The sequence below is a fragment of the Hemitrygon akajei genome, chromosome 16, assembly GCF_048418815.1.
Source record: "Hemitrygon akajei chromosome 16, sHemAka1.3, whole genome shotgun sequence".
NCBI lineage: Eukaryota > Metazoa > Chordata > Chondrichthyes > Myliobatiformes > Dasyatidae > Hemitrygon > Hemitrygon akajei.
In genome coordinates, this window is record NC_133139.1 from 27,519,996 (window position 1) to 27,545,849 (window position 25,854).

Here is a 25,854-nt window from a genome sequence, read left to right on the forward strand (position 1 = left end):
AAGGGCTTGTTCTGCATTGTATCCCGAAATAAATAAATAGAACAATTCACCAAGACCCTACTCAATTCTAGCATTTTTAAGAAGAATGATAGGATTCAGTAGTGTGTTTCTTTTGTTACATGTTCCAATAACAGCTTCATTTTAAGTCTTCTCTCTTCCTAATTTTTTAAAGAGTGGGGTCACATTTGCTGCTCCTTGACCCATAGGAACATCTGCCATCTCTAAAGCCACTTCCTTCAAACCTTGAGATATTGGGATTTATCAGGTTTGGAACTCAATATCTTACCTGGTACCATTTTTTTGACTAATAGTCCCCTGAGTTCATCAATCGTGTTAAAGCAAATAAAAACTCATTCTTTATCTTTTGTGCCACTTGCCTGTTACGCCACTATAAATTCTCCCATATCCGTGCAGCTTTCGCCTTCGCTAGTCTTTCTCTTCATTCAGTCTTCAAAACAGACTGCTGGAGCGTTCCTCACCACTATCTGTCTTGTCATTCTTTACGAATTTCTTGCTCTTTCTTTGCTGAGTTCAAAGATGTTCCCAATCGGCATGCTTACAGCTGTTTCTGGCAAGCTAGTAAACCCCTTCTTAGATTTAATATATTTTTGAAAATTTCTCTTGTCATGCGGAGATGAATCATTTTTGCTTTTGTGTTTTTGTGCCACAACAAGCTTCTGCACTATCTATTTTAAATACTAATCACTGCTGATTGGTTGCCATGCATCCTCTCAATTAATCAACTCTCCCCTCATATCTTCATTACTTCCTTGGTTTACTTTCAAGAACTACATCACTCCTTCCCGAGTGTCAGAAGTTGAAGGATGACCTGCTGGAACTATGTAAAATTACGACATGTATAGATAGGTGTAGATAGACAGATCCCAGGGTGGAAATGTCCAACATCAGAGGCATACATTTATGGTGGGGGGGGGGGAGAGGGAAATTTAAAGGAGATTTGCAAAGCAAGGTTTTTTTTAGTATTAAAAAGTGTAGGTGCTTAGTATGAGTTGCCAGGGGGTCGGGGTAGAAGTAAATCCAACAGCAACATTTACAGACTAATGAACAGGCAGGGAATAGAAAATATATCGAAAGATCCTACTCCAGTGCTGTATTGTTCAATTTTCGACGCTCCAAACTCAACGTAAAGTTTTTTTTTTAATGGTCACTCTTCCTCAAGACTCCTTTATAATCATATTGTCAATTACCTCTTACTCATGGCACAGAATGGAATCCAAAATAATGTTTTCCCTTGTTAGTTCCTCAGCAAGAATTCTGTGAATTTGTCGTCTGCCTTATTATAGCAAATTTAATCATCATCATGTGCTGTGTCGGATGACATAGGTGATCATAACCATGATTGTCCCTGGCAAATTCTACAGAAGTGGTTTGCCATCGTCTTCTTCTGGGCAGTGTCTTTACAAGACAGGTGATCCCAGCTCATTCTTAGTAGAAACTGGAATTTGATCGTAAACAAGGTGGGACAGCAGGAACCTGATTGGCTGAGGACTAACCAATCAGGAGGGACAGACAGATGATCGTAGTGTATATATCACTGGACTAGACGTGCCTAGGCATCTTCCCTGATGAAGATGGCAGAGTCCATCATCAAAATGTTGGTTAAAATTGGTACTTGTACCTGGCTGGAAGCCAGAAAAGAGCTTATGCGGCTGAGGGATAAAATTTAGAGTCTACCTTTATTTGTCACATGTACATTGAAGCATATAGTGAGGTGCGTCGCTTGTGTCAAATCAAATCAGCAAGGACTGTGTCAGACAGCCCTCAAACGTTGCTGTGCTTCTGGCACCAAAAAAAGCATGCAGACAACTCACTAAGCATAGTCCATACGTCTTTGGAATGTGGGGCACCCAGAGAAACTTGTGCAGTCCCGAGAGGAATGCACAAAGTCCTTACAGACTGTGATGGGAATCGAACCCCAGTCTTACGGGAGGCACTAACCCCTATTGTACCACACCACCCAAATGTAGCAGTGGAGGAAATTGCAAGGACAAGGAGGGTAACGGGGTGGCTGGAGTTGGCGGTAAGGGGAGGATTTGAAAACAGGATTGGGAATTTTAAGTTTGAGGCTTAATAAGTTCTCTTTCTCATTAACATTTTCTCCCCTTGGCTCTGGAATCCTACCAGGATCTGCTTCCAACAACAGTGGTCAACTGAAGCCAATTCCTGTGCATGAATTCCTGTCCAGAGTCCCCATGGCAACAGACTATTTGACTGCATGGTGCATCAGTGCCAAGTTCAATCTGCACTTTCAGCCAAACTTCAGTGGAGGGCGCTCGGCAACAGGGAACATGGCCAATTCTCTTCTTGCACATTCCCACAACTCAATGAGACTAGCTGGTCTAATAGAGAATGAAGCTGGCTCTATCCCCACAGATGCGTTAATTAGGTCAACCATGGGGGAAGTTTTCACTCCACAATAAATTAAGCTATTATTCATTGGCATGGACGGGGTTTGCTCTGTGTGAAGGATTAGTTGGTGTAGACATACAAATTAGGAGTAGTAGGCCACTCTGCCCCTCAAGCCTGGCTAACCATTTAACAAGTTCACCTTGGAATGTGACCCCAACATGACGGTCCTGTCTACTCAGGTAACTTTTCATCACTTGCTTGTCAAGGATCCTGATGCACTGCCTCTACAAAACATCAACCAATCTTTTGCATCTGGCAGTTTGATCCTGGCATCTACTGTCTCGTGTCTCCAAAAACTTTACTTTCTTCTGCTTTAAAGTTCTGTTTGTGCAAGTGCCTGAATCTGAGTAACCTCTATGACTTCTCACCTATCCCCCATACTGCCCTCTCCCTGATTTCCCCAAACAACTCATGGCTGGAGTGTCATCTCCATCCACCCCACTTTCTTCCCATATTCCTCCACCTCACTTTCCCTATCTCCACCTTCCCCATATCCCACTTTCCTTCCTGTATCCCTATTTACCACACTTTCCTTTTATCTTCCAATCAGTTGTCAGTCTATGTTAGCATAGTCTCTGCAAGCAGTTAACTCCATGAATGAAAATTTCCCTCAAGGGAAGGGACAGGAGAAGACTGAATGGATTCCCAATCATTAACATCTGATGCATTTTAGCCCATTGTACTCTCTCTCAGAGCAAGCTTACAATTCCATCCATCCATGGGCTACCCTACAACATTCTCCACCACATACCCAGAAACTGCCTTCCAGGTTTTCCTTGTACTGGAGGTAACTTACAGGGACCAATTAAACTGCTAAACCACGTCTTTGGGATATGTGAGGAAACAGGAGCTTATTTTGATGGGGAAGTATTTGTGATCACAGAGAGAATGTCCATACAGTCAGCTTCAGAGGTCAGGGTTGAACGCAGGCCACTGAAGCTGTTGAGACAACAGCTCTCCCTCCTGTGTCACTGTGAACCCCTCTATTCAATTAGATTTATTCAACTTCAGTCTGAATTCTGAGTCCTTCTGTAACATTACAAAACAAAATCGTTTGTCCTTGCCACGTGTCCCCAGTGACTGGACTTGAGAACGCTCAGAGATTTCTAATTCTCTGTGTGAAAGGACTGCCCAAGATTCCACTTCAGACTCTTAACTCTTAAGCTGCCAACCCCCAGTTTAAGTTCTTTAGTACTGGGGTATCAACAGTTTATGTGGGGAATCTATCCATAGGATCAGCCAACTCCACCCACTTGCAGCCCACCCTCAGATGAAATTCTCATCCATGCCTTCGCATTGACTCAAATCTTCCAACCCACTATTCATTCTGTACAACAGGCTCAGTTGTTCACTTCTCATTCCAATCAAAAACAAAAAGTATTCTGCAGATGCTGTGGTCAAATCAACACATACAAACAAGCTAGTGTATGAACATTGAATTCTCCAACTTACGGTAATTCCCTCCCTCTCCCTTCCTCCATCCCACTTTCACTCTGTCTCCTCTTCTAGCTGCCTATCACCTCTCTCACGATTCTGCCTTCTTCTTCTACCCATAGTGCTTTCCCCTTACATTCCTTCTTCACCTCTCCTGCCTATCCCCTCCCTGCTTCCCCACCCCCACCCCTTGATCTTTCCTCTGATTGGTTTTCTACCCTCCCCCCACCTTCTTTATGGGGCCCCTGCCCCCTCCTTCTTCAGTCCTGACAAAGGGTCTCGGCCCAAAAAGTTGACTGCTCGTTTCCACGGATGCTGCCCGACCTGCTGAGTTCATCCAGCTTGTTTGTACGTGTTGATTATTCCAATCAATGCTGATCCATGCTGGCTCCCAGCCCACAAACACTCAGTAGCTACTTAAAAACCTAAGTATAGGACCATGGTTTTGCTCACACATCCCAACATTTCATAAGAAGATATTATTATAGAGGCCTCATACCAATGCATCATGTTCCAACTTTGCAGTGTCAAATAACAATTCCAAGTATAAAGCATCTTAGGACATCCTGTTACATTAACTGTGCTAGATAAATGGATGATGTTGTTATCAAGAAATTTCAACCAAAGGTGGGAAGGTTATCGATTAAATACCCTCAGGGGTGAATAGCTAAAGGACAGAAATAGAGAAAAATGCCTTCCAAAGTGAATCCACACTGTCTTGTGTGTGGTATTCAATGCCAAGTGATTGATTGCACAGATATAAGCAACTATAGAGGAGTAGAGGAGCAAGTGGTTTAAATTAAGAAGGAAAGGATCTCTGGAGAATTCACGTCTCTCCTGCAAGAGTTCAGGGCATCCAATAGTAACAATGACATTTTTTAATGAAGAGTTAGCATTCGACTATTTTACACATCGTAGGATCCCATAGAGAACACAATGATAATGACCAGACACTTTGTCTGAATGATATTGATTGAGGAATAACTATTGGCCAGGGCGACACGAGGAGAAATAATCTGCTCTTCTTCAAAATGGCCGCAATATGACCTCTTATACCCAGCTGAGTGGTTCAAATCTCTCACCAAAGGATACCATCTCCAACAGTTCCGCACTGGCTCAGTAACGCCAGCTGGAATTTCACACCGGATTACAGGCCTCATGTTTCTGAGTGGGAGCTGCTCACCTGAGTGGGAACCCCTTACACAACATTCTGCCTCAAGAGGTGAGACTATACACTGAGCCACGTTTATAATCCCAAAGTACCAGACACCCCAAAGCAAATTGTAAACATGCATATGGGCGAGGGAAAAACTCAAGGCCGGATAAAAATCAGGGGGTCCCAACCTTTTTTTACACTACAGGCCCCTACCATTAACCAAGGAGTCCATGGACCCCAGGCTGGGAACCTCTGGTCTAGGGGCTTTGCATCCCAGAGAAAGAACGAGTTAGAATGATAGAGTGTTAACGCATAAGCAGGTTAAACCATTTGCACTGCTCTGTAGGAGCCAATTGAGCTGACAAAGGTGCCAAGTCTTCCTGAAGCAGAAAAAACTGAAATATGACATCCAAACTAACGAGGCACCCCAGACAGACAGAGACAGAACCATGCCAAAAAAAAAACAGGCTGTTACAGTGTACCCTCCGACATACACGTGACAAATAAAGCTAATAGCCTCATCTCTCTTAGATATACCAAGCAACCCCCTCCAGCTACCGACGCTGCCCCTGGACTGTTGATCGGATCTTCGACTAATTAGCTTCAGGGAGCAATTAGATGATAACACTCTCTTTGAATGTCATCATCAACAGAAAGCATTAAAACAAACTGCTTCCTGGGGATGCAGAAACAAGACGCGAACTCCGTGTAGAACTTTGCCACAGCAATGCAAGCTGTTCACTACTTTCCTGCACATCTATACCCGGGTACTGCGTGGAGTTCTGGTCTCCTGGGTACAGGAGAGATATTGTTAAACTGGGGAGGGAGCAGAAACGATTCAGGAAGATGTGACAAGGGCTGAGGTCTTGAGCTACAAGGAGAGACTGGGTAGGCTGGGTCTTTTTCCCTGGAGTGCAGGAGGTTGGGGGTGACCTTATAAGGTTTATAAAAATCACAATGGTCATAGATAGGGCAAATATTCACAATCTTTTTCCCCCATGGTAGATGAGTGTAAAACTATTTGAATTACATTGAAGAAGAGGAGTGAAAGATTTATAAGAGATCTGAGGGCAACTTTTTGGCTCAGAATAGAGTGAGTATATGGAATGAGCTACTAGAAGCAGCAGCAGACACAGGTACAATTACAACCTTAAAAGGCATTTTGGCAGGTACAAGGATGGGAAAGGTATTGAGGGATTTGGGCCAAATGGGAGGGAATGGAACTGGTTCAGTTCAGCAACTTGGTTGGCAAGGAGAACTCGGGCTGAAGGGTCTGGATGCAACTCTACAAGTCTATGACTCCTCTTCACAACAGGACAAAGGCCTTACAGAGCCAGGCCTAACCAGCAGCCATCTGACACAATGCAAACTGATGAATATTTTGATGAGTAAATCAACTCTATCTCTGTGATAGAGCTTCTCCACCCACCCCAACTCTTCCAGTGCAATTTCAAGGTTCCATTAAAACTCTTCCCTCTTAGTAAAATTCCCTACTGTCTGCGCATTTCCTCCACCCAGCATTGATATCAATAGTTTATTGGCCTATCTCTGACTCATGCCAGTTTTCAAACCCCTCCTGCCTTCCGCGTCCTGTAATGTATCTAGTCCTACAAACCTCAGGCATCCCGTACATCTCCAGTTCTGCACCATTACCTCACCACAGGCAGGCCTGGGTTCAGGTGCCCAGATCAAAGTACAGAATACTTTATTTTCCTCTTTCCCTTTATAGCACTTCTCAATTTTATTTGACTAAGCTTTAGGTCACCTATCTTAACATTTCCTGTATAACTTGCGTAAAACATTACTTGACCACGTGAAGACCTGCAAAGTTCCTCGGATGTTTAGGACCAGAGCACACAGTCTCAGAGTGAAAAATGTCCCTTTAGGACAGAGACGAGGAGGACTTTCTTTAGCCAGGGGGTGGAGATTCTGTGGTTCATTGCCACGGACAGTTGAGGCGAACAAATCATTGGGTATATTTAAGGCGGAGGTTGATAGGTTCTTGATTAGCAAGGGCGTCAAAAGTTGGAACATATAACAGTGGAGCACAGAAACAGGCCCTTTGACTTACAATGTTGTGCTGAACCTAGTCCATTAGCAATTAGTTACAGGGAGAAGGCAGAAGAATGGGTTTGAGAGGAATAATAAATCAGCCATGATGGAATGGCAGCACAGAGTCGATGGGCTGAATGGCCTAGTTCTGCTCTTATGTATTATGGTCTTATATTTAACTGTGACAGTGCTACCAATATTAAAAACAAGTTATTGTGCTGGTAACTTTTAAAGCCGTAGAACCCTTCACCTTCTCTCATCTTTCCTGTAACCAGCGATCTAGGGGTTTTCAAACAAATGCCTACTTTCACCCAATCATTTGTGCCTTTCCCAATAATCCAACATTGTTAACGCTCCCTTGCCTACACGTGACCCTTTCCTAACAGAAGCAACCAGTGAGTAGCCAGGCACTGCAAACTGCGAATCAGTAGTCAAGCCAACGTTTTCTGCAGTGTTGGAGAGATGCCACACGGAAAGAGGTCAAATTCATTTGAGAATTTAAACAAAGGTTTTGACTGCTCCCTCAGATTCCATGGGCTACTTTGAAGGGGAGTTCTGGTGATCAAACCAACATTTATCCCACAATGACAAATTGATTACCCGATCATGAAGAGTACAGTTTGTGAGAACCTTGATGTCCATAAATTGACTGCTATATTTGTAACAACAATTACTATAGTTTATTATTTTAATGAATGCCAAGCACTTTGGACAAGAAACTTATTTTCTTTTCCCTATTTCACTTTTAAACAGTGAATCATTGAATCAGAACTAGGTTTAACATCACTGACGTCATAAAATTTGTTGTTTTGTGGCAGTGTTACAGGGCGATACATAGAAAGCTATAAATGGCAATAAGAAATATATTTTAAAATATAAATTAAATACGAGAGCAAAAATAGTGAGACAATGTTCATGGGTAGTTTCACTGCCCATTCAGAAATCTGACGATGAAGATATTTTGATTTAGCCTCTAGGTACTCACGCTGTATGGGTTGGCGGCTGGGTTAATTTTGGCAGTGGTTTTGAAGCAGGACTGAGTGAGCGAAACTAAACCAGCAACAACAATTAAGTTAATCAGTAATTCAACCGAAAGCAATTTTATCAAAAAGCAAACAGAGCTTGGTGGCACAATGGAGCAATCGGCCGAGCATTCCACTAGAAGCTGATAAAACTGGGTGGCAAGAACAAGCACCATTAACACGGACACTGCTTGATATCTCACAAAAGTATACAGGCTGCTCATGAAGGAGCCTCTCCTGTCTCTGGCCTGGAGATTGGACTTGAGTCAATATTTGCCGCTGATTGTCCAGGAGTGATGGAAGAATGTGCCAGGTTAAGGAGACAAGGGCACAAGGACAGACTTGACAACTTGTCCTGATAGTTCATAAAGGCAGTCAGGCATGTTGGCATTCATTTCTTCAGGTATAGAATAGAATATAGAATATGGAATAGAATAGAACAGAATATAAGAGCAGGGGTGTGATGTTGAGGCTCTATAAGGCACTCGTGAGACCACACCTGGAGTATTATGTGCAGTTTTGGGCTCCTTATTTTAGAAAGGATATACTGACGTTGGAGGGGGTTCAGAGAAGATTCACAAGAATGATTCCAGGAATGAGAGGGTTACTGTATAAGGAACATCTGGCAGCTCTTGGGCTGTATTCCCTAGAGTTCAGGAGAATGAGGAGGGATCTCATAGAAACATTCCCAATGTTAAAAGGCCTGAACAGATTAGATACAGCAAAGTTATTTCCCATGGTAGGGAAGTCTAGGACAAGAGGGCACGACTTCAGGATTGTAGGATGTCCTTTTAGAACTGAGATGCGGAGAAGTTACTTTAGGCAGAGGGTGGTAAATCTGTAGAATTTGTTGCCACGAGCGGCTGTGGAGTCCAAGTCATTGGGTGCATTTAAGGCAGAGATAGATAGGTTCTTGATTAGCCAGGGCATCAAAGGGTATGGGGTAAAGGCAGGGGAGTGGGGATGACTGGAAGAATTGGATCAGCCCATGATTGAAAGGCGGAACAGACGCAATGGGCCGAATGGCCTACTTCTCCTATATCTTATGGTCTTATGTTGGTCTCTTGACGTCACTCAGGGCAGTGTTATACTGTATACTCCAGGATGCCCATGCCTGGAAACTAGATTAGACCATTTTCATGCTAATCATGAAAATAAATGAAACAATATTTGGAGTGGATGACACTGGCAATCTGGGTGAAATTATGCCAATGGGAAACTGGCATGGGCCAGACAAGAAGTTCATCAGTGCCCCATGTTTTCTCAGTATCATACTACACTTAACATTACTATTCACACAATATACACTCTGTGGCCATTTATTAAATACACCTGTAACCTGTTCATTAATGCAATTGTTTAATCAGCCAATCACGTGGCAGCAACTCAATGCATAAAAGCACGCAGACATTGTCACGAGGTTCAGTTGTTGTTCAGACCAAACATCAGAATGGGGAAGAAATGTGATGTAAGTGACTTTGACCGTGGAATTATTTTTGGTGACAGATGGGGTGGTTTGAGTATCACAGTAACTGCTGATCTCCTGGGATTTTCATGCACAACAGTCTCCGGAGTTTACAGAGAATGGTGCGCAAAACAAAAAACACCCAGTGAGTGCCAGTTCTGTGGGTGAAAATGCCTTGTTAACGAGATCAGAGGAGAATGGCCAAACCGGTTGAAGCTGACAGGAAGCCAACAGTAACTCAAATAACCACACGTTACAACAGTGGTGTGCAGGGGAGCATCTCTGAACGTACAGCACGTCAAGCCCTGAAGTGGATGGGCCACAGCAGCAGAAGACCATGAACAGACACTCACTGACCAGTTTATTAGGTACAGGAGCTAATTGCTGGCCCACCCAACATAAACAGAAGACCACTGACATAGTGACTGTTGTTGCTGTGATACAACCACAGTACAACCAGGGGTTGCTAGTACAAGCCCCTAGGGATTACTTCTCACTATTAAATACATCGCCCGAGTGACACCAGGACACTTGAATTGCCAGCTCCACCACACCGCAGTTACTCATTATCCTGCCTGCATAAAGCAGTAGAGTTTTCCCAACTTCCTAGCACCAACATTCTGGAAAATATCTGCAAGTATGGACAGCAGGCAGTGGTGAAGATCCCCATGACCAAAACCTAGATAAAATGCTTGGCCTCCATCGTCTTCAAGAAGATGATGCACATGTGGCTTTTCAATTCAAAGTTTGAAGTACATTTATTATTGAAGTATGTATTCTATATACAACCCTGAGATTTGTTTCCTTACACACAACCCAATAGAAGCCATACAAAAAGCTGTCAAACACCCAATGTGCAGAACAAAAGACAAATTGTGTAAACAATAAAAACAAATAACACTCAGAGCTGACGTTCACAAAATTGAGTTCACAGCCAATCCAGGATCCTGTTAGTTGCAGGCCACAGCCTCAGTTCAATGCAGAGACAAGTACACCTGACGGAGCAGTGAGCTGATTCACCCTCAACGCCCTCACCTTTTCAATCTGGTCTGGAGCTTAAATCAGTCATTCCTTGCTCTCAGACTTGAGGCCCTACCACCTCAATTCGGCCCAGTTTGGCCTGGCGGCTAAATCGGTCAAGCATCAGCTTGCTCTTGGCTCCAAGACCTGCAGTGCCTCGGTTCTGCCGCTTCGGATCCCCTCCAAGTCCGCTCCAGCAGCAAGGCAGGTTGGCTCACTCCTTGCTCTCGGTCCCGGGCCCTGCCGCTTCGATTCAGCCTGTACACGCCACTCCGCAACCACCTTGCAACCTTTGAGCCTTCAGTTCACACTGTACAAGTGCCAGGTCGCACAGGCGGCCTCAAAAGATCGACTCCGGAAGGAAAGCTACGGATTACTGATGGCAGTGATAGCTTTGAGGAGAAATGTGTGTAATTAAGTAGTCAATAGTGATGCTTGCGGACAGCAAAAAACTGTTTGTCTCATCGTAAACCAGGATCCCCAGGTTCTAAAATTCATCAACACTCAGGGCAAGTTAACCTACCAAATCCTCTCTCTTGGACACGGAGAAACATCTCTAATAATATGTTTCTTAAAAGCTTTTGGTGAAGCTTTGATTACCTGCACTGATTGTTCCTAATGTGGCTCTGTGCCTGCATTTGCAGAATCTTAATCCCATGAAGTTGTCTCGGGGGATTTTCTTTTTTTAAACCATGTTAAGGATGTTAAAGGAATGCAAAATTGTTCATAATTGGGGGTTGAATAATCCCCCCCAGTATCTCAGAGTACCTTCACAGTGAGCAATCAGAAGGTTGCCTGGGGCTGTGAAGTAATATTTTAGGAAGTAACTCTATGAAGGTCTGAGAAACCAATCTCAGCAAGTGCCAGACAGGACTCGATGGGCTGAATGGCCTGATTCTGCTCCCATGTCTTATGGAAAGATCAGTCCATCAGTGTCGGTGATTGCTTTGTGGAAACACCACAAATGTGTTTCTGGGGAAGAGATGCCTTTTATTTCCAGCCTTGTGAGCGTGAGAAGCAGAGTAACAGTTATCGACAGAGATCAGACAACGGAGCCTTCATCTAGATGATAGCAGGTCTGCCTGACTGTTCCACTTTGTACAAGTGACAAATCAAACAGCAAAATCCACCTCTTCTGAAACCTTGGTTATGAAATAATCACACAAACAGGATGAAAATTCCCTTTTCCTCCTGACAGTGAGAATTCTGAATGAAAAAATAACTCCTACCCAGTCCTGCCGTGCACTGTTTGGAAAGCCTGCCTAGATCACACTAAGAAAGCAGCAGGAAACACAGCTTAAGAAAAGCCTCTCTTCTCCCTCTTGCACACTTTTCTGCCCCATTGAAACTCCAGCTGTAGCCTCCCATCACGGACTTGTCTCACTGACTAATTTCAGCTGGCTAGCAAACTCAGTCATATCCCTGTAATTTACAGTGTACGACAAGGTTGGGTGTAAATAGCGTGCAATCCCAAAGGGAAACAAGTCAAAATATTCACCCCTGGTTAATTGAGGACGTTCCTTCAGTGTCCAGTGTCTCCCAAAGCATGAGACCTACTCAACCTCATTGTTTATCCACCCTCTTCTCTGTTGTGACTGGGTTGAAGACAGTACATCAGATTGTCCTGGTCAAATTCCACTGACCTCATACAGTTAGATGCTCCACCCAGACGGTTCAGCCAAGATTCTGTAGTTCACTGACCGGTGATTGAACCAGTGACGCCCAACACGTCCACTTACCCACTCTTCCACGTTCGGCCCCAGCTCTACTTCAGCAAAGTTCTTATCCCAGATGATATTGGGCTTCCCGTACTTCCATATTTTGTGCCGGACTTTTTGAGCAAAGAACGCAATGATACAAAACGTCAGCGCCGCCAGAAACCCGCAGACAATGGCCACGGCCTACGGAAACAGAGAGAAGTGGGATTAGCATCAGCTCGTTGCTGGGTTATCAGAAATCACTACGCAGTTCAGCCTGCTTCAGTGCTCAGCCTACGTAGGTGAGCTTCACCTTCTCAGACAGCTCGTGTGTTTGTCTCTATCATTCCTCTGCTCTGTTCTGCACTCTCCACCTTGATTTGTCTCTTTCTCTTTCTCACTCTGCTTCTCTCAGCCAGCGTTCGTTGGGGTTTACTGGAACAAGACTGACCCAACAGTTTAGCTTTCTCTTTCTGTCCAAGTCTGAGCACACTCTGGACTGGGAGCGTCCATACCCTACATTTTTAGCACATTTCACAACTTTAGGACTTCTCTCGGTCCTTCACAACCAATATTCAGCCCTTGGGAACACTTGATCCAATTTGGTCTATTTCCAACACCTCCCTCCCCTTTCTAGATCTCTCTGTTTCTATCTCTGGAGACAGCCTATCTACTGACGTCTACTACAAACCTACTAACTCCCACAGCTACCTAGACTATTCCTCCTCCCACCCTGTCTCCTGCAAAGATGCTATCCCTTTCTCTCAATTCCTCTGCCTCTGTCGCATCTGCTCTCAGGATGAGGCCTTTCATTCTAGGACAAAGAAGATGTCTTCCTTTTTTAAAGAAAGGGGCTTCCCTTCGTCTACTATCAACTCTGTCCTCCATCGCGTCTCCCGTATTTCACGCACCTCTGCCCTCACCCCATCCCCCCGCCAGCCCACCAGGGATAGAGTCCCCCTGGTCCTCACCTATCACCCTACCAGCCTACAGATCCAATGTGTAATCCTCCATAAATTCCACCACCTCCTATGTGATCCCACCACCAGCCACATCTTCCCCTCCCCCCCACTCTCGGCTTTCCGCAGGGATCGCTCCCTACGCGACTCCCTTGTCCCTTCATTCCCACCGACCTCCCTCCGGGCACTCATCCCTGCAAACGGAAGAAGTGCTACACCTGCCCCCACACTTCTTCCCTCACCACCATCCCAGGCCCCAGACAGTCCTTTCAGGTGAGGCACCACTTCACCTGCGAGTCAACTGGGGTGATATACTGTATCTGGTGCTCCCGCTGTGGCCATTTATACATTGGGGAGACCCGCCGCAGACTGGGAGACGGTTTCGCCGAACACCGGCGCTCAGTCCTCCAGCAGTGCTGGGATCTCCCTGTGGTCACACACTTCAGTTCCACAGACCACTCCCACTCCGATATGTCTGTCCATGGCCTCCTCTACCGTCAAGATGAGGCCACACGCAGGTCGATGGAGCAATACCTTATCTCCCACCTAGGTAGCCTCCTACCTGCCGGCATGAACATCCAACTCGCAGACCTCCGTTGATACCCCTGCCCCCCCCCTTACCCCATCCCTATCTATTATTTTAGTCTGGTTCTCTTTCTCTCTCTTTCTTCCCCCCTCACTATAATCTCCCCCCAGCCCTACCTTTCTTTCTCTTTTATTTCCCATAATTCTCCACCTTCCCCCTAGCCCATTTCCCTCCAGCCTATCACTCCCCAGCTCTCTACTTCATCCCTCCCCACCATCCCATGTTACTTCACTCCTGATGAAGGGTTTCAGCCCAAAACGTCGTCACTACCTCCTCCCATAGATGTCTGGCCTGCTGAGTTCTGCCAGCATTTTGTGTTTTTATTTATTTCCAGCATCTGCAGATTCACTCGTGTGCACGTGATCCAATTTGTTTTTGTTCCGAGATACAGCACCATAACAGGCCCGAATAGCTCAACAGGCTCGTGCCACTTGACCAGTTAACCTTCCAAACTACACGTCTCAGGAATGTGGGAGGAAACCAGGGGAGCCGGAGAACGTACCAACTCCTTCCAGACAGCAGCGGAACTGAACCGGAGTCTCTAGCTCTGTAACAGCTACAAGACCGCACCGTCCCAGTGAACGTGTAAAGCAAGCTCCCACACACAACAACATGTAAATGGCAGGATTGGCTATTTAGGCGAAATTAATTGAAGGATAACTATTGACCCCAGGATAGTGAGAAACTCCCACCTGCTTTGAAGAACAAATCCATGGAATTTTTCGGGCCACCTTGGAAACCAGACAAACCCCTGGCTTGATGAACAGGGCAAAACTTGACCTGTCTGACTGCTGAAATCCCTCAGTGAGACACAAACCCTAACCCTAACGTTTTGACAGAGGTGAACATGTTGCTCACCAAACTATGGATGAACTAAAGACCTTTTGTCTAAGGTCATCATTGCTGGCGTTTCTGATTTATTTTCTACAATTTGTTTTTTTTCTTTTAAGCTGAGAGCCTAAAATTCCCAGGTCTTTGGTAGCCTTGGGATACTCAAAGTGACCCATCTATGATTTTTTTTCTTCCCCCCAGGGTGATGATTGCTTTGGTGACTTTTCTGTTTGGAGAAGATCTGCCTGGGGTGGATTACAAGGCATGATCCCAGAGTTCAAAGGTTAGGATCTCTTGACTCCATCCACAAAGTTAGGACAACACCTCCCTATACATTGAACTGATATGCAATAAGGCTCTGCATTTAGTCACAGCCAGGTCCATCCAGCACAGGGTGGGCAACGCAGTGACCTCCCACCTTCGACTTGAGCAGCCTCATATTTGCCAACACTTCTGAAACAAAATTAGCTCGGAGGGATGTTCCAAAAAGCACTAGTTTTTATTTCCCAGGGCTTTGCTCCCAGCCATCCCCAAAAGGTTAATTCCAGATCGTTTCTGAGTTGCCCTGGGAGAGCTTGCAACATACAACTCAAACTCCAGGCTCAAGTCTATAAACACCATTTAAATCTGCACACTTGATAGCTTGTATACCTCCAGTTACAGCCAACAACAGAGAATGCACCCAGGCAAAGTAATATTTATATGCAACATTAACAGCAGGATTTCCAGTGCAAAGCTAACAAAATAAAAAGAACTCTCTGCCCTCAGTTCAGTCACGCAATGGCACCAGTCACATGGTTGCACAAAAGGCTCGTGTAGAACTGGAATTTATGTTACATCGTCAAAATCTCCAGGTTGTCTGAAACCAAGTTACAGAAAATTCAGAGTAGTGATTGTTGCAGTGCAGAAAGTATAGCAGCCAATCTGCACGGTAGACAGGGATGAGATAAAAACAGGAAATCATCACCAAGTCTTTAATGGAGAATTATCCAAAAATAATCACAGGAGGAGATAGTAGGGCACATTGACAGAGCTTGGTGAGTGGGTTTTTAATTAGTATCTAATTGAATGCGGTGAGAGAGATAGGGAGACCGGGGGGGGGGGGGGGGGGGGGGCGAGAGAGACAGAGTTTAAAGGACATTTTACATGAGAGGTGAAGGTACAGCGATGAAAAGATTAGCATGGGAGGGCTCATAAAAAGGAAAGAGGAGAACACATAAACAAAGATAAGATTTTCAGATTTGAGATATTGTTTAACAGGGCAATGTATGGATAGACTGGCCAGAACTAGGCTAATGACTGAATAGGACTCGGTGAGAGTCAGGACATGGGGCGCTGAGCAGTTATCAAACTACCTTTTAAATTTATCTTTTAAATTATCATCATAATTTGGCTCGCGCACTCGTCCAGAGACTGTGGAATGCTTCTTTGAGTGAAAGTATATGTGGGATCTCAGTTGAAACTCCCATCTGAAAGATGGCACTTCTGATACTGTAGCTCACCCTTGTTATTGTACTGGGAGGGTCGGCCTGAACCACATGCTCAACTCTTGGAGCCAAACTCAAATCCACGACTTTCTGAACGTCAGCGAAATGTTACCCAATATATCTTCCATTCTGCCAAAGTGACTCTTAACTGACTTCTTTTGAAAAAAACAGTTAATTAACTTGAGAACAAGTCTGTTTGCTATATGGAATACATTTCCCACATTGTAAACAGGACCTATACTCAGATGGGAGGGAGCTCCAAAGTGAGGAAGCCCCTTAGATAGAAAGCGTAATTGGAAGCTGTAAACGCAGGCAGTGTATTGTGGGGGAGAGGGAGAGGGGGCAGAGGGGTGAGATGTGCACTCATCCCACAGAGCTGACACTTTCCTGCATTTGCTCTTTGCAATACTTTTGATGCTTCACCACGGGTGTTCCCACAAGAAATAGGAAGAGGAATGAGCTTTTTGGCCTCTTGTGCCGTCTCTCACATAGGTTACTATACCCCTTGGTTCCATCCAGAACAGTACCCGGTGTTATGGTGTGCCTTTATGAAGGAACTATAAGGTGCGGCTTTTTATGAACCAATTTTTATTTCTTTCACAGGAGCAAAGGCCTTTCTGGTAAAGTATTCATTGCCCAATCCCAATTCAACTGCACAGGGTGAGCTGCCTACTTGAGCAATTGCCAAAAGTCATTTTGCATGCTTGCTACTCTTGACCATCCGGGCAGTGGAGGTCCTGGATTTGGGAGGTGCCTCACATTCACCCAGACTAGCAACAGCAGATGATAGACAACTGCATACATGCGACACAACAGGAATCATCTTTTATGGTAGTGGATAGGATGCCAAACAAGTAGTTTGCTTTGTTCCGGCTTTGAGAGCGTTTTGGAGCTGCATTTATCTTTGAGAGCCTGGGTATTCTGTCATCCTCCTGACCTGTGCCTTGTAGGTGCTGGAAAGGTTTGGGAGACTGAAAGTAAGCCACCTGTAGGGACGCCTAATCTCTGATCTAAAATTATTTATACGACTGGACAGTATTGGACTAGGGCGTGAAATAGCGCTTGTAGTTTCAACCTCCTATGCTTGCTTATAATTCTTATACAATCACTTATATATATGCAATTGTTCAGTGAATTTTCAGTAATTGTGTAGCTGGTTCTGTATTTCCTAGAACCTGCTTAGCCTTTCTGCAGCAGATGTCAAGCCATTTGAATGTCATAGGTCTCATCTCAACCACAGAATGTACTTTCTCTCGAGTCTGAGCACAAGACAACCAAAATTCCTTCTCTTTGCTCTTTTTGTTGTGTAATTAATATTTCAGTTATACTGTAAATATATTGTTTGATTAAGCATTGTTTGTTTGCATAATTCATTACGGGTTAGATGTAAAAAGTATGTGAATGGCATACGGTATTATGGCATCATGTCATACATGCGCACCTCGCTAAAGGAAACAAAGTGAGTACAGACGTAACCCGGGCTCCTGGGTTTTTTCTTACAATTAATTTCTGGAGTTACAAACCCATAATACTTGTAACATTAATAAAATGGCCATAATCACCAAGTTTTATGCCTTATTCTTGACTTCTGAAGAACCTACGGATCAATATCACCAGATCCAACAGCAGTTAGATGAATCTGAACAATTAGTTTCTGTGGGTTGGTTCATTCATTTCCACAATAAATTCCCAAGAGAGTTGTGAAGCCTGACCAAAATTCCATCAAACTCCCTTTTCCTCCAGATCGTAACCAAATTAAGCGCCAGCGAGGCGAGAGCCGATTTTGCACGCTGTCCACAAAGGTTACTCCTTTCTCCAGGGCACTGAGACTATGGAAATTGCCCCGGCTGCTATACTCTGTGCCAGCTAACATGATGAACTGATAAGAGAGGCTTTGGGCCTACTCCGGGGCTCAGATCTGAGGGCTCAACTTTGGTTTGGAATGTTGTTGTTCACTTCAATTGTTTGCGCGATTTGGATTTTTTTTTCCTTTCTCTTGTGCACTGGGTGTTGGTCTTTCATCATTTTTTCTTTAAGTGGGTTCTTTTGAGTTTCTTGCTTTGTGGCTGCTCATCAGCAAACAAATCTCAAGGTTGTATAATTTATACATTCTTTGATAATAAATGAATCTTTGAATCTATCAATGTTCGAAAAAAATGCTGACAGAATCTCCTGAGGTAGTCTTCAGATTTTTCCACCTACAACCCGCCTGTACTCCCGTAATTTGAATATGGAAATTACAGCATCAACTTTCAATCATAAACTCCATTGGAATATTGATAAGAAGCCAATTTTATTCTACATTTATCTTAGCTGATTTTAATTCATTGGCAGTAGGTGTCACTGGCAAGGATAACATTTATTGCTAAATCTCTATCTATCCATGCTTACTAGACAATGTCAGGGTGAGGGGTGGTGTGAAGCTACCTGTAGTCCAGACTGGGCAAACATGGCAGATTTCATTCCATGAAGAGTATCAGTAATTAAAAGTCTGCTGGTTTACTAGCAGGGGTGTCAAACTCATTTTAGGTCACGGGCCGGATTGAGCAAAATGCAGCTTCATGCGGGCCGGATCAGTCAGACGCGTGCGAACGCAGCTTTCGTTGCCTCCGTTTTTTCAGCCTGCTCTCATGTGTCTCAGTCTCTGCTATAACTACAAAGTGTTTCACTTTACAAATTCCGTTTCTTATGAAGAAGACTGCCGAATAAACACTAAAAACCCTGAAAACCTGGTACCTGAATAAACTCAGCATTAGCCATATCATACACCATAGGCGCTTCGATTACTGGGGCCAGCTTTAATAGTAATTAGATATTATCTCGCGGGCTAAAGATAATTCCACCGCGGGCCGGATTTGGCCCACGGGCCTTGAGTTTGACATATATGATCTAGAGATTCCACAATCACCACTATTGAGACCAGCTTTATATTTCAAACATTAAATATTTATTCAATTTTCAATGAGCTATAGGCTTGGTCAACAGGTCAGGCCTCCAAATTTAGCTACCATACCACAGAGCCCGATTGGTCTGATCTAAGTATCTCTTGTGTATCGCTGACACGTAGAACAGTCAAGGCTGGTTCAGCAGGCTGACTCTCTTCCAAATGAGTCCTCAATCTGAAATGCTAGTTTTGGGTTTTTTTCCCCTCTCTTCACAGATGCTGCCTGACTGGTTGTGTCTTTCTCAAACTTCCAGCACTTGCAATACTTGTTGTTATACTGTCTGATACTGTCAACCATCTTTTCCAGCCTTAAAGCAAACAGACTCTTACACCAGGATCATCCCTGTTTGCCTACCATTGTCCATCACTAGTCCCCTCCACGTCTGATTTTTAAAATCTTAAATTACACAAAATTGTTTGAAGAATACAGCAATACTTTCATGTTTCTTTGGTCTAATATGTGTCTTCTAGAAATTTTTAGAAATTAGTGGTGTTATGGTCAATCCCCAGGTAGCGATAAGAAACCCTGTATCATTTAAAAAAAAATTGGAGGACATTCTTTAAATCCTGGCCTCAGTTTTCTGGAGAATTTCTGTCATTATACACCAAATGACTTAATACTTGGATAAATCTGAAGAGAGGGTCATATCTGACTAACCTAACTGAAATTTATAATTTAAATGAGGCTATTGACTATTGGCTATTAAATACTGTATTAAGGAGTGTTTATAGTTTCTATCCAATTGGGATTTCAAGAAGCATTCTATGTTCCCACGTGAGAGGTGTGCTTAAAAAAAAAAGCAAAAGGGCAGGAATGCGATCCACTTATCTGGATGAATGGAACTTCAACTACATACTTGAAGTTCAACAGGCCAAATCAATCTTTTGGACTGACCCTTTCACCACCCAAAACATTCACTCCTGTATCACCAGTGCACCATCTACAAGGTGCTCCTAAAAAGTGTATTTTTTCCTTCCTCTCTCTATAGGCATTTTTAAAAAGGGTTATTTCAGGTTTCTTGTTTTGTGGCTGCCTGCATGCAGACAAATCTCACGGATGTATACTTTACATATACTTTGATAATAAATGTACTTTGAACTTAGAAGTACCTTTGTGGTTAGCACTGTTGCTTTACTGCCCTAGTCACCTGGTGCTTCTCTCTCTCCCCTCCCACCCCATCTTTTAAATCTACTCCTCAGCTTATTTCCTCCAGTCCTGCTGAAGGGTTTCTGTTCTCTTTTCCACAGATGTGGCCTGGCCTGCTGAGTTCCTCCAGCATTTTGTGTGTGTTGATCACCGAGCAGGGTTCAACTCTCACTGCAGTCTGTGAGGAGTTTGTATGCTCTCCTTGTGACCATATGGGTTTCCTTGGGTGACCCCGTTTCCTCTCACATTCCAAAGATGTATGGTTAGGGTTGGTGTCTTCTAGGCATGCTAAGTTGGCACCGGGAGCATGGCGACATTTGCCCCAGCACATTCCTCGGACTGTGCTGTTCGTTGGCACAAACGACCCACTGAATGATCCGATACACATGTAACAAGGAAAGCCAATCCACAGTTGCTCGTCTGGACTTTCGCCAGCGTTTCCCAGATTCACGGTCTCTGGAGCCAAGACGAAGAGGGGGTTGGCACATGAAATGTGACCAACTGATGGGTTCCTCCCAGAAACACACGAGCTTGACTAGAAAACATTTCACTGCTCCTTCATCGTTGGTGAACCTTTGTCCTGCTACGCCCTCCCCCCAGCTCTGAGGGAGTGTCTTGGTTATACACAGACTAACTAGTGAAAAACAACCTGCAGCGTTTCAGTACGCTTACCTTATCATAAGGTGGTTGGAATGCAAACAGAAGGGAGTTATAATTCTGAAGCAGTGATTCTTCAGTGACACCTCCCCCCACCCACCCCCAGAGCAGACTGTTCCGTTCTGGGCCTCAAGCCAAAGGAATGAGAAGCAGGTCTTGGAGGACTTTGGGCTTGAAAGGAATAAATTAGGAGGGAAGATGCATAAAGAACACAGAGAGGATGATTCCAACTGAATTGACTGATGTGGTAGAGAAAGACCAGCTATTCCCCCCAACGAAGCAGCTCAGAACAAAACTAGAGCCTGGTTGTTTAAGAGTGCTGTCAGGATGAATGTTATCACGCAGAAGGGAGGTGTTTCTCTCCCAATCTCACTCCCAACCCACCACCTCCAAAACTTGCAGATGCCGGGATGCACTTGAAGAATTTGAGAGTGATTGATAACGACTTTTCATGCGATCATATCGAACAGAACGGAGCCGAAGAGATTAAACAGAGTGCAAATACAAATCAGCCAAGTATGGTGAGGAACACGGTGGTCTCCTCTTGTTGCCGTGTTCCTTTGAGTCACTCAAAGAGCAGAACCATACCAGAAAGCTTTATATTTACGACACAGTGCATTTGAGAGCCAAGATAGTTAGAGATCATGAAGGTGTTCATATTTCACTCTACGCACAATCTAAAGAAAGCTCTAAGAAAGGCCAGGACACGGTAAGAGGAAAGTGTGACTCACCTCCTGAGGATCCACAACACAGTAGTGATAGAGGTACTGATTGCCCATCATCAACCCTGCTCCTCCTGTGTAGAACTGGCTGCATATCACTCTGATCTGGCTGTAGTACGTGGACCCACCGCCGCCAGCCGTGGGGTTCACGCCCATGATGTAAACGATACTGGCGATCAGCTCCATCCCTCCCAGGATAGCGCTAAACACCAGCACCAACAGGTAAAACTTCCGACTCCTGGAGTTTTGGGACTTGCTGACACTGGTAATGAAGAAGGCTAGGACGACGATAAACGAGATCGCCGCCATTGCGATCATGAAGCCACTGGCTGCCCTGGGGTCGGTGACACCTGCACCATAACCACCCATCCCAGGATAATAGCTTCCTCCCATTCCTGGGTAATAGCTCCCACCTCCTAACCCAGGGTACATGCCACCACCCATTCCGAGTCCACCATAGCCCATGCCATAACCGTAACCGTACTGCCACTGCAACGTGGACGCCACGCAGGCAAAAATAGCCAGGCACAAGATGATAACAATCCCTTCTAAAATGCGGACGATGCCCGGCGGGGAGCTCCACTTGTAAAAGTGCTGCGGCTTATCCTCAATGTAGTAAGAGCCCGGCGGGGGCGAATGCACGTCAAATTCAAAGCTGCCCATCGAGGGTCTGTAGGCCACCGGCTGGCTGTACTGTGTAGGGCTGTAAGCAGGCGGGCTGCCGAGAGGTCGACTCTCATACATGATGCTGGCAAAACGACCTAGGAGAGAAAACAAAATCACATAGTGACGGTGATCGTGGAACAGCCAATGGAAGCCTTACTGTGCTCAGAGCTCTACATATCTGATGAACACCCAGGCAGCCACCACTCAGCCAAACGCACTTTTAATTCAGACTCTCTCTGCTTCAGTTTACTCTTGCATTTTTCGATGCTGGGTGGGAGTGTTTACACATCCAACTACATAACCATCAGAGGCACACGCACGAACACAGTTCTGATCACTATCACAGAGGCGAGACCTCAGGCTCTGAGATGGCACTGGAATGTGACCAGGCATGCAGCAATCAGCGGCTTTCAAGCAGGGTTAGAGTAAATCAGAACAAGTCAGTCTTTGCTGGCCATAGTGCAGGCTTCAACTGTTTGTGTTGAGGTGTGTTAATAACCAGTCTGGTCACGATGCTTAAAAATTTCACGTGATCCAAGGCTCAATATACAGTACTGTGCAAACGTCTCAGACACATGTATATGGCTAGGGTGCCCAAGACTTTCACACAGTACTGTAGTAATTTTATGTATTGCACTGTTCTGCTGCCACAATACAAAGAACTAATTTCACGACAGTTGTGAGTGATGATAAACCCGATTCTGATATGGGTCTCTATAGTGAAGGGAGAGGGGAAGGGAGAGGGGAAGGGAGAGGGGAAGGGAGAGGGGAAGGGAGAGGGGAAGGGAGAGGGGAAGGGAGAGGGGAAGGGAGAGGGGAAGGGAGAGGGGAAGGGAGAGGGGAAGGGAGAGGGGAAGGGAGAGGGGAAGGGAGAGGGGAAGGGAGAGGGGAAGGGAGAGGGGAAGGGAGAGGGGAAGGGAGAGGGGAAGGGAGAGGGGAAGGGAGAGGGGAAGGGAGAGGGGAAGGGAGAGGGGAAGGGAGAGGGGAAGGGAGAAGGAAGCACCAGAGAGACATTCTGTAATGTCTTGCTTGGAATCAAATGACCTTCCCTGCTGTCTCAGAGCTGGGTACCTCTGCATCCACAGCCCTGGCACCTCTTGACTGCCAACTACCCCACACTCTTCCCACGGAGTTCCACCTCCGCCATTCCCAACATCCTTTGCTCCCGCCAGAATTATAAACTCAATCTCCACTCTTCATTGACAAAAGCACTACTGGGCAAAAGGCTTAGGTGCTACATACATGAATGAAAGCCTGTCCTCCTGTAAGACCAGCTCAGTAGCTCCTAGGCATCTATACCCAAGACTTTTGCACAGTGCTGTATCTGGAGCTACTGAGCCAGTCTTACAGGAGGACAGGGCTTTCATCTGTATATCACACCCGCGTGAAGTGCCAGGAGGAAGCCAGGTGTCTGGGCCTCGGGGAAGAGAGGCCAGGGGTTAGAGAAGAGGGGCAGGAAAGGTAGTCAGGGCAACCATTAGATGAATTTAGAGGCAGGCTTGGGAGATTGGTGTTAAGATGGATGTGTTAGCCAAAGGTTATTAATTAATTCGGAAGGGACGGTGGGGTGGGACCCAAGAAGAGAGGGCACGATGGAAAGCTTGTCAATGAATAAACCAGAACCAGTCAGGCTGCTCAAAGGCTTTCAAGTCACACGGCAGCAAAGTTAGCAGGGCTGCTGAAACCTGACAAGGCAGGTTCTGAACAACACAACTCAATTTCTTACAGCAGCACCCAACTGAAGCAATTGTTTGGGCAGCTCGTTTGAGGAGGGCAAATTACTAATGGAACAGTGATCTTGTAAAATGGCATACCCTTGGAACACAGTGCTGGATACCGTGAACATAGCATCAATTGTTTCAGTACCATGTGATGACTGCTTGGGGAGGGTGGGGGAGAAAATCTCCTAGACCTAATGTTAAGGATGTTGGGTCCCTCAACCAATCCAGTGTAGCAAAAGGCAAGACCCTGGAAAGTGTTGTAGGACAGAGATACCCAGGGGGTGCAGGTACACAGTCCCTTGAAAGTAATGACATGGGTAGACAGAGAGGTGAAGAGGGCACTGGGCACGCTCGCCTTTACTGGGTTTGGCACTGAGTGGAGGAGCTGGGACATCACGTTTCAGCTGTACAAGATGCTGGTAAGGTCACATCAGGAGCACTGTGCTCAGCTCTGATCACTCTGCTGTTGGAAGGATGTCATTAAGTGTGGGTGGCGATATGTCTCCACCAAAGGTGTCCTTCCCTCTGCTAGCCTGCAGGTCACCCTTGGACAAGGTGTAGCGCGTGCGTAAACCTCCTCCCCAATCAGGGTTGCACGAGGCCATGGGAACAGGTAGTGGATGTTCATTTGAGCAGCTGGTGCACATGACAAGTCCCGGTTATGACCACTGACACCAGGCAAATAACCTCTGGAGAGAGGCAGGGTCACTCAGAAGGCAGCAGTGGCAAACCACCTCTGTAGAAAGAATTGCCAAGAACAATCACGGTCATGAAAAAGTGCATTTTGTAGATGGCACGCACTGCAACCATGTTTGAAGGAGGAGCGTTTCGGGAGGTCGGAAAGTTGCCAGTCACATTGACAGCTTTCTCCGAGATGGGGATAAGCTTTTCCAGTGTTGTAAGTGTTGCATTCGTCTAGGGAAGTGGATATAATTTCATCCTCCTCCTGATCTGCGGCTTGTAGATGATGCAAAGAATTTTGGAAGTCAAGAGGCACGTTACTTGCTGCACAGGTCTCTCAGCTATCCAGTGGAGTTTCTAGTGAATAGTAATGCTTATCCCCAGGATATTGGGGGGCGAGTCCCCCAGCTATGGTAACATAGCAGGTGAAAGGTGATAGTTTGTTCTAAATGTTATTGTATAAATGCCTGGGATGAGAAAGGAAGGGCAGGTTAGTAATTTTGCAGATAATACCACGTTTGTGGGTTGTGTGAGGGTTGTTTGGATACTGACAGGAGAAGGAGCCAGGCTGAGATGCGGTAGATGGAGTTCAACCCAGAAAAGTGTGAAGTGATTCATTTTGGATAGTTGAATTTGGAGGCAAAATACAGGGTTAATGGTTAATTTGTAGCAGTGTGGCGGAACAGAGGGATCTTGCGGTCCATGTCCATAGGTCTCTCAAAGGTTGCTGCGGAAGTTGATAAGGTTGTTAAGGCGTCATATGGTGTGTTGGTCTTCATTAGTTTGCATTTGAGTGGAAGATTTACAGCTCCAAGTCCTGGTTAGACCACACTTGGAACATTGTGTTCAATATAGAAAGGATGTGGAAAACTTAGAGAGGACACAGGAAATTGACCAGAATGCCATCAGGACCAAAGACCATGTCTTATGAAGACAGGTTAAGCAGTTAGGGCTTTTCTCTTTGGAGCAAAGATGGATGAGAGGTGACCTGATGGAATCTACAAGATGATTAGAGGCATAGATAGTGGATAGTCGGAGACCTTTTCCCCCAGAGAAGAAATTATTAATACCGGGACAATTTTAAGATGACTAGAGGAAATTTTGGGGGGGGGGGGTCGTCAGAGGTAGGATATGTGGTTGTTTTTTAAAAACAGCGTGGTGTGTATGTGGAACGCCC

At 45.2% G+C, this 25,854-nt stretch overlaps 1 protein-coding gene across 1 annotated transcript in view; it reads right to left on the reverse strand.

Moving 5' to 3' along the window:
• LOC140740328 (uncharacterized) overlaps positions 1–25,854 on the reverse strand; it is a 74,608-nt gene that overhangs the window by 12,251 nt on the left and 36,503 nt on the right. Inside the window, exons 11-12 of the mRNA XM_073069479.1 lie at positions 21,619–22,370; positions 12,319–12,480 (exon numbers count right to left, since the gene is read on the reverse strand). Coding sequence (XP_072925580.1) covers positions 12,319–12,480; positions 21,619–22,370 — 914 coding nt within the window. The remainder of the gene's footprint in view (positions 1–12,318; positions 12,481–21,618; positions 22,371–25,854) is intronic.